Consider the following 9,373-nt stretch of genomic DNA (forward strand, 5'->3'; position numbering starts at 1 on the left):
GAAGCCAAACATCATTTTCCAGACTGAGATGTATCTAGGAGAGCTAAATTTTTAATACTCTTCCAGGCATTTGTGCCCTCCTGCCAAGACTCCTATAGTCTGAATGGGAATATAAACACTCTACACCTACTTTACATTCATGTAATTAACAGCTTTACAGTACTCCCAGGAGGTCAAAAATGCAGATGGATAAACTGAAGTTTACAAAAGATTTGGTGAAGATAATACAGCTCGTTAGCACAGAGGGAGGATTAGCAAGCAGATCCCCCAGTGCCACTTGTCATCCCCAGATCTCTCTCTGGTTCTGTTTCTCCTGCCAGAATTAGCTCTAGAGTTTCTGCATGCTTAGGAAAATCAGCAGAGGTTTGCTTATCACACTGCAACATTCCCTCACCAGAAAAGCTTAAAACTGTGCTTACCCTTAGCATTTTGCTGCTCTGGAATGACTAGGACTTGTTTCTTTCTGCAGAGTAGACAGAGTGCTTTTAATCCTGTAAACTTTTAGGCAGTAATGGTGGCATAAAATAATCATTGCATTCAGTGGTTCATTTGTAGTTGATAAATGACCCCCATCTGCATGCAGTACATAAAGCATTTGAGCTTCTTCTAGATCAAATATGCTGTATGAGTGGAAGGGAGATCAAGACCTGAGGTGTATTTGGCCAGTTTACTTTTCCACAAGCATTCTTTGTACATCCATCTGTTTTTTAAAAAAACATAAACCACTAACTTGTAGAAAACTCAGCTGAATGCACCCATCAGGATGTGATCGTGGTCCTTGTTCTTAATTTTTCAACAGGGCTGAGAGAGGCAAAAAGAGGTCAAATGACTTCCTCAAGGTCAGAGACCGCCAGTGAGTCATAAAGAAAGGACTGTTTGCATTACAACCCTGCATTCATTCCGGAAGGCTCTATGCTGCTGGTAGGCTTTTGTCTTTGCCTACCCTAGCAATTTCTGGGAGCCTTGGCCATGCTGCTGCTCTTGCCTCTGGTGACATTCATCAGAATGACTTGTGGTAAAATGACGGGGTATTGGCAGGCCCATGCAAGAACGCAGCAGCACAGTTGTGAAGGGCAGTCCCTTTAAGGCAAAACTCTTGGAGCTTAAAATGAAGCCCAGCTAGCAGCTTAGTGAAAGAAACATGAGCAGCTCTGCCAATGGCAAGTTCTGAAAATCCTTGGCTGATTAAAAATAGTAAGTTTTTAAAAATCACAAGAACTTAAGACCCAGCAGATCTGGGATCCTTTGAAATGGGCTAAATAGTTTAGGCTGTGGGTGTGCCTCACAGCTCTACAACAGCAGACCTTGGAAAACACACCAAATATTGGGGGGCTTTTAATAAATATGTGAGCTGGCCACCCCATCTTACAGTAGAATTGCCTGTTGAAGGTGGTCTACAAAACTAGTGGACCTAAACAAGAATCTGTGTGCATATCTCTGCCTAAATTTACCTTCAGCAGGCAATGACAGGCACTGAAAACCGTTTAGTATTTGCCCACATGTGCCTACTCATGCAGTTGGTCAGATTTTTAAAAAAGCCAAACTAACAACACCAGCCTTTACCCGTGAGATCACACAAAATCCCCTCTGGGTTTATTTCTCACCTATGTGTATATTTACCTATAGTTGATGCTCCCCTCTGACTCTCATGCTGCATCTAAACAAGTCAATGTGTGTGTGCATCTGTAGCCGTGATGCAAAGCATCTCTGACAGGTGGATGTGTGGTGCCCACATGAAAAATGGCAGTGCAAAAGCAAGGTGGGCTTCTTAAATGCCAGGCTTAGAGAGTAAGCGGAGGTGCTAAAAGAACTTGATAATAAGGACACTCAGATGACAGCTGGTAATGCTACCGGCTATACTTCAGAGCTAAGTGAAAAGCTGCCTTCTCCAGAGTTAACATGTACTGCTGTTATGATTTCTGCACTATACAGATTTATTTATTTTAGAAACAGCTCTAGGCAGCCAGCAGTGCTCAGAAGCAAAACTCCCTGCATCTCCTCTGCTCCCCATGTCAAGTAACACTGATTTCAGCTGTAACAGTACGTGCTGGTGCCTCTGCTAGAGCCCATGGCGTAAAGGAACTGGTGTCTTCTGCTGCATCACACTTAGAAAATGAAGTCTCACTGCTGCATGTCTTGAAGCTGCTATTAGAAATATATACTAATTACCGTTACATTTGTGAGGAAACTCCCTCTCCTCTCTTCCTTTCTCTTTCAATGTGAATTCACTGATCTTCCTGCTAGAATGGGAGCTCTGTGACTAGGAATAAAAACACTGCAATTCCAGTTTAACTGCACACTCCCCTCTCCAGCATGCAGGGCATTTCTTTAAAATTGCTTGCAGATAGCTCAGCAGACACACACAAAGCTGTGCATTTCTGAGACAAGTGCTGTTCTCTGCTCTGTGCATGCCATCTACTGAAAACATGTGACAACCGCCTGTGCAAAATGACAGCTTGACCTGCTGTGAGGTTATCCCAGGAAAAGTACTGCTTGTAAGTCCAGGGTTAATTATACTTACCTCCTCCTGTGTTCATACTGGTTAAATTTAGAAAAAGATCTGTTCATATTTAGGATAAAGATGGAGAATGTTTCTCACACCGATTGCTACTGATGACAAGATCAAATACAACCAACAGTGACAAAAATTCCTTGCACAAACATGAAACTGTAAAAAAGTGAGCTGGACAATGACAATCACACAGGACAACTCCATCAGCAGGAGTCAAGCCATTTCTAGCAAGTGGAACTTGTGTACTGGCAGAAAGTGCCTCAGAAGCAAATTCCATTTCTCTCTCCCACTTCATTTACCATCTACCTACCACGTCTCATTTGTATCTAACAGAGATAGTGCCTGTGAGCCCTTTTTCAAGCCCAGGAGCTCACCAAGCTATATTGTTCAGAGTATTGTGGGCTCTTTGTGTAACCCTGCCAATCTAAATGATCCTTGCCAAACACAATCAATGGATATTAATAAACCTGTGAACAGAAATTTGTAGAGAGACAAAATTACATCTGTGCAATTATGGTATCACTCTGAAATCTCACTTGCCTCTCTACCTACGAGATTTCAATAGGCTTTTGAAGGAAGAGTATTTGGAAACATGATGAAAAGGAGCTAAATTGTGCTCCCTATTTCATCCCAAAAGGCGTGTTGAATGTAATAGATTGGCATGCATTATGACGAGGGGATGCTGGCTCAGTGTTTCAAACCATTCCCTTTACACTGCATCTTTTCTAGCACTAGAGAACAGGAAACAAAGCTAACAAACTCTGTCTAGAAAGCCAAAAGCTAATGTCCTGATTTGCACCATTTTTACCCCCAAGGATATGAAGGGTGATGAGTGACCATTCATCCTTCTGCAAAACAGCAGAGCTTTTTTAATGCTATTATTTTGTGTATCTTGTCCAAGTTATGAATGCTCTCTTCCCTGTATGTACCTGGGCACAAGTTTTTGTTGTAGAGATGCTTTCAGGTTTGGAAAGAAAAAAAACGTGCTGCTGGGGACCAAAAATAACCTCTGATCCTGCACTTGTTTGGATAAAGCTTCTTGAAGTCAACAGGAGTTCTGTTTCTGTAATGACTTCAGAATCAGACTACAAAGTAGTTAAACCCCCCACCACTCCTCTCCATCTTCCTGCAGCACTTCTAAACAGATGGCAAGGAGCAAAGGGAGGCATGATCAAATGTCTACTGACCACAGTGATGACTGGAAGCTAGCGAAAAGCCACGACTGTATTGGCTTTCAACTTTAAGTGCTAAGGAGCCAAAAAATTCTTTTTATATCTGGTAGAACTATTTGGAGGTATTGCAGTTGCGCCCAAACCCTTCCCCTTCCTTACATCAAATGTGGTTGGAATCCGTCTCTCTGTAATACCATTAATTACAGGCTCCAGAGCCGGAGCTGCGGCGAAGGGACTGAAGGACATCGCGGGCTGAGGGTACAGCGCAGCAGGCAATCTTGGCCATTTCACAAACCACGATTTCTGTCAGCCGGAGCGCCCCACGCACGCACCGCCGCCCTGCCACCTGTCTCCCGGGGCAAGAGGGCACGGATTCATCGGGGGCGGATGGAGCCGCCCGGGAGAAGGGCTGGGGGTCGCGGGCGAGCCCGAGCACCAGATGCGGCCGTGCGCCCCCTCCCCAGCGCTGCCCGAGCAACGCGGCTGTGCCCAGCGGGAGCGCGGACGCGAAAATGGAAGCCAGCGGAAGGGAAGGAGATGCGGCGAGCGGAGCGGGGCGGCAGCGCTGCTCTGCGGAGGGGGAAGGAGGTGTGCGCGGCGCAGGTGGGGACCCGCCGCCCCCCGCCCGCGGCCCCGCTGACCTGCCAGGCTGTTGTAGCAGTCAACCTCGATGGCCTCCACCGCCTGCCGCTGCTCCTCGCTCAGCCCCGCCGCCGCGGCGGCGGCGGGAGGGCGCTGCCCGGCCGGCTCCTGGCTCAGCAGCAGCAGCAGAGCCTTCAGCTCCAGCAGGGCGCGGTGGTACTTGCCGATGGCCTCCCGGAATTTCTTGTCCTTGTAGCACTGCGCCCCTTCGCTCTTGAAATCCAGCGCCCGTCCGATGAGCTCGCCCGGCTCGGCGCTGCCCGCCGCCGCCGCCCGCGGCTGGGCACCGCCGGTGGGGCCGTGCCCATCGCCCGCCCCGCGGCCGCCGGCGTTCAGCTTGCCCGCCGCCGGGCTCGCCCTCTCCATGGCCGCGCCGCCGCCCGGCTCCCGCGCCGCCCTACGCGGGCGATGCCGCGGCGCCCGCCGCCGCGCTCCCGGCCTTGCCCCCGCGCCGCTCCGCGGCTCCGCCGCTCGCTCCCATCCTCCGGCGGCCGCCGCTCCTCCTCCCTCGCCCCGCCGCCCGCGGGGCGCCCGCCTCCGCCCGCCCCCGCCGCCCGCCGCGGGCACCGCCGCCCCCCGCTCCGCTGCGACCCCTGCCCAGCCCAGCGCGGCGCGGCGGGGGCGAGCCTTGGGCGTGGGGATGCGCCGGCTCCGCTCACCGCTCACCGCTCACCGCACCGGCCCGGCAAGGGGCGAGCGTACGTCGGGACCCTCAGCGCCCGGGACTGGCTGAGCCCACAGACCCCTGCCCTCCGTCCTGCTCTCCCTGAGACTGAGCTCACTCCAGCCCCCACAGCCGTCTCCCTTCTGCCCTCCTGTGCCTTGCCCTCCCGTACCTGAGGGTATCGCCTCCCTGTCGGCAGGCTGGGATTCCACTTCCTCCATTCCCCTCCTCATCCCCGTTTCCCAGCTCCATCTCCTCTCCCAGATCCCACCAGTGGCCATTCACCATGAACACCTGTGCAGGGTCCCTCGAAGTGTTTCGGTGTGTATACTCTGTATCACTGGGCAAAGAAGTGCCAGACCATGAAATTTCCTGTGTGCTCTGCATCAGAGCAGCAGAAGCCAAGGACCAGTAACTGCCCTGGCACCAGTAACTCAGGGACTTTGATTCTCCTGAAACAGATTATCCTATGTGCTGCTGAAAAATTGGTCGATGCTCATTGATGCCTAGAACATGTCCTGGTTTGGGGGTATCAGTGGAGAGTGACTCTCCTGTTGCAGACCAACAGCAGAAAAACTGTGTGGAGCATGAGGCATTGTTTTGTTAGGCCTAACACCATGTCTGCATTGAATATTAGAACAGTTGGATGTATTTAGGTGTATTGTTGTGCGAAGATATTTTGTAGGTCTTACCACGTACTTAAAAACTAGAGGATGGATGAAAAACCCACAGTGTATTTTTTTTCTCAATAATATATTGGAATGCGTATTTTCATTACCCATGCAACTGTTACATGATAAGGCTGCAGCTGTGGTGCAATGTGTTCAAGCTTCTCTCTGCAACCATGAGAACATTTTAAAATGGAGACGAGTTTTTCTTTGGGGTATGTACAGCCTACTGTGGTGGCTTGTGGTGTTGCAGTGCTGGACAAACTGGGATAGCTGTGTGGCATAGCTCCATGTAAAGGTATTAATGCAGGTCTGGGACCAGTAGTTGGATAATTCCTTGTTAGCAGGGCCAATGAGTTGTGCTTTATGCATTGGTAATGTTAGTCCCTGCTGCTAAGTTTCTGGACCTTGTTGAGGTTGTGGTCACAGCATAGGACAGACACTCATCTACTCACTTGAATCCAAAAGCCAGAGCCACAAGGAGAAGCAAATAGCATCACACTGATTGTGATAGAAATACAATTTTGAAAATGCTTTCACAAGGGAAAATATAGCTAAGGCATTCAGCAGTGATTACATGATTTCAAGTGCTTTCATTTCCAGGTGCCCTACTATCTACATCTTCAAGAAATCTTACTTTATGAAAATGGATGCTCAGCATTTTCAGGTACCTCAAGACAAGAGTGAGATAAATTACTTACAAATCCTACTCAAAGTACATGTGATCTAAAATCAGGAAATCCTGGGGGGCGGGTGTGGTGGTGGTAGATATTAGTCACAGTAGCTAGAGTGGAATTGATGTGTGGAACCTAAATATTAAGGAAGGAACATTCCTGTTGGGACATTGTTTTAATCTGTCTGCTAGTCATATTACACAAAGTAAATTTAAGTAATTTCAGAGGTTTCATTGTACCATTATTGATTGCAGCTTGGGAGAATTCACAAGGACAACATATATCTCTTGTGCTGGAACGCTGACTTTGCCAGAGGAAAGGAGATTGCCACAGAGGATTAATTGCTGAGATCTGAGCAGCTGCAAAAGCTATTGAAGAAGGAACTGTTTTCTTGGAGGGTGATGTAGCAAAGTGACATTGGGAGTAGTTGCTTCCCTTTTTCAGCATTTGCTTGAGCCCATGGAGTTACATGGCATAGGGGGCACTGAGACATAAGTGACTTTTTCTCCTCTTCCACCCCCTCTGCTTAAGGGATCTTTGCATTTTCTTCATTTGGTTACAGATCAACAGTGGTAGTCTGAAACAAGCTATGAAAAGTGCAAGTTTTCTTACAGAAGAGTTTGGCAGTGGCCACTGGCATTATGGGTGCAGATCTAGTCTGAAATGGTCACAGAATAGTGATAAAACTGAGTGGTCCTTGCATTAGGAAATATACTGAATCCCAAATTCTGCCTAAGCACCCAAATGAGTTTTCCACCTTGTAGTTCTTGCAGAAAAGTCCAAACTCTCTTCCTGACATTGCTGGTGCCTATAAGGATGAATGCCGCAAGCTTGTAAATCCCAAAACAGACCATAACAGAAATGTCGGAATGGTTGCTGTTTATTTGCCAGCTTAGACCCTTTGTTGATAGCAAAGAGTATCCCTCAGCTGAGAGCTGGATCTCTCAGCGAGAGAATTCAAACCTGCCATAAGATGTGCAGGATGACTGGCAAAGGTCAGTTTAGTCCACCAGATCCTTCTTCCTGGAGAGGAGTTAAGTAGTGTTGGCTGTACTAAAATATTTAGGAAACATCACACAGACATAGGGTCACCACACTGACCACAGCATAAGGGACTGCTTTTGTTTGTTTTTTTGCTTTTCAAGAGGAATGTGGTGCTTGGAGGAAAACATGAGAAGCTGTCACCTTTCCAAGACGGACAAGATTTGTGCTTGAGAGATACCTCACATTTCATTTAACATATGATGTGATATTCAGGTCTAGATTTCAGCTGTCTCAGGCCCACTAGACTCCCCATACAGTCTTGCCAGTGGTCAACACCTTTAGTGATATTCAGCTTGAAAACATGACAGGAACCTGAAAGCATCAGAAAGAGTTAGTTTATATATTATATTGATGCACTGAACTGTGAAATAAAGCATACATACATTCAGATAAAATGAAGCCAGTTTGCAGTCATTACCTGTGTGCCATGAGATGAGGTCATGGTATTGGTCTGTATTAGCTATTGTGCCTGTCTTTAGCCCAATGGTGAGGGATTTTCTGACCATAGAAGCAGAACACACTTATCTCTCCCATTCTGTAATAGATGGGGTGTACCTGTCTATCAGGATGCCCCCAGGTGCTGTGAGTATCCAAAACTGCCTGAGTGTGCCTGTCTCTCCTCCTCTGCACTGAGGTTTCCTTAGCATGTTCCAAAAGCATACACTTGCATTGCTTAATTATTATTAATAGTAGTATTATGCAGAGGACACATGCTTCATAGGATATTTTAGGATCTGTGACTCACTAAACCATAATTTCCTGTTCACAGGTTACCTGAAGAAAATTGTCTTTTTGGCATCCTATTCTTGGCTGGAAGATGTGGGGGAAATGGTAAATATTGTGAAAAATACTGGATCTTACATATCTGTGAGCTGTCCCAGCCTTCCTCCAGGTACAATTGCTTCTGCCTGCACATAAGACAATTAATTTACAGGTATATGGAACAGATTCTCTGCATTTCAGGATACTTCAGTAAGGAAATTGGAAAGGTTCCTGAGACAGTTGAGGAGGCTGGGCACTTGGTCTCTGGTGGGGCATGGAAAGGCTGGAGAATCTTTCCAATGAAGAGAGGCTGAGGGAGTTGGGGTTGTTCAGCCTGGAGAAAAGAAGGCTTCGAGGGAGGGACTTTATTGTAGCCTTTCAGGACCTAAAGGGGGCTAGAAGAGAGTTGGAGAGGGACTTTTAACAAGGGCAGGTAGTGTTATGACATGGGGGGATGGCTTCAAACTGAAAGAGAGTAGATTTATTGGACATAAAGAGGACTTTTTTTTTTTTTATGAGGGGGATGAGACACGAGAACAGATTGCCCAGAGAAGCTTCTAGAGAACACATCTCTAGGAGTGTTAAAGGCCAAGATGGATGGAGCCTTGAGCAACATGGGCTAGTGGAAGTTGTCCATGCCCATGGCAGGTAGGTTGGAACATGGTGATCTTTAAGGTTACTTCCAACCCAAACCATTCTATGATTCTTCTAGATGGATGTGAATCCACTGTAGCATTTATGCTGTTAGGTGAGCTTTTTATAAATTGGAACTCTAAAGGTTGCTATGAGGAAGCAAGTTTATAGATATTGAAACCAGGTATCAATTTGGAAAACAGTATAGCATGTAAGACCTCAGTCCAGTTTTTGTGCATTCATTCATGTTGATGGGACTGTTGGCCATGTGAGAGTTGTTTCATCAAATCCTTCCTGCCAAAGCACAAGCCTCACCTATTTCCTATTGTGATGAAAATGGTGTCAATCCCCTGTGAACAGAAGAGCTCCCTCATTGCCTTAATTCAACTGCAGAATTCTCAAACAGCAGCAATCTTCCAGCATATGCAGCTGCTGCTGCTGCTACAGTCTGTCACCAGCTTAGTCAATCATCCATTATTTATTTTCAAACTGTATGTAAAGCTCTGCAGCATAGCCTTTTATGTCCATATGCAGGGAAAAGAAGAGAAAGAACTTCTGAAAGGCCAGGAGAACAAAAACAGAGAAGCCTCTGAAATCCTTTG

General features: G+C 47.1%; 1 protein-coding gene and 1 long non-coding RNA gene across 2 annotated transcripts in view; one reads left to right on the plus strand and one right to left on the minus strand.

The window, feature by feature from the left end:
• Positions 1-4,814, minus strand: part of TTC9 (tetratricopeptide repeat domain 9) — a 29,785-nt gene extending 24,971 nt beyond the window's left edge. The window contains exon 1 of the mRNA XM_036383264.2: positions 4,326-4,814. Within this exon, the coding sequence (XP_036239157.1) occupies positions 4,326-4,692 (367 nt within the window). The 5' untranslated portion in view covers positions 4,693-4,814. The remainder of the gene's footprint in view (positions 1-4,325) is intronic.
• Positions 4,815-8,106: 3,292 nt separating this feature from the next.
• Positions 8,107-9,373, plus strand: LOC118687698 (uncharacterized). Its single transcript, XR_004980374.1, has 3 exons — positions 8,107-8,207; positions 8,658-8,786; positions 9,306-9,373. It is a non-coding gene; the product is annotated as an uncharacterized LOC118687698 (long non-coding RNA).

The sequence above is a fragment of the Molothrus ater genome, chromosome 6 (genome assembly GCF_012460135.2).
Source record: "Molothrus ater isolate BHLD 08-10-18 breed brown headed cowbird chromosome 6, BPBGC_Mater_1.1, whole genome shotgun sequence".
In the NCBI taxonomy this organism is placed as follows: Eukaryota; Metazoa; Chordata; class Aves; order Passeriformes; family Icteridae; genus Molothrus; species Molothrus ater.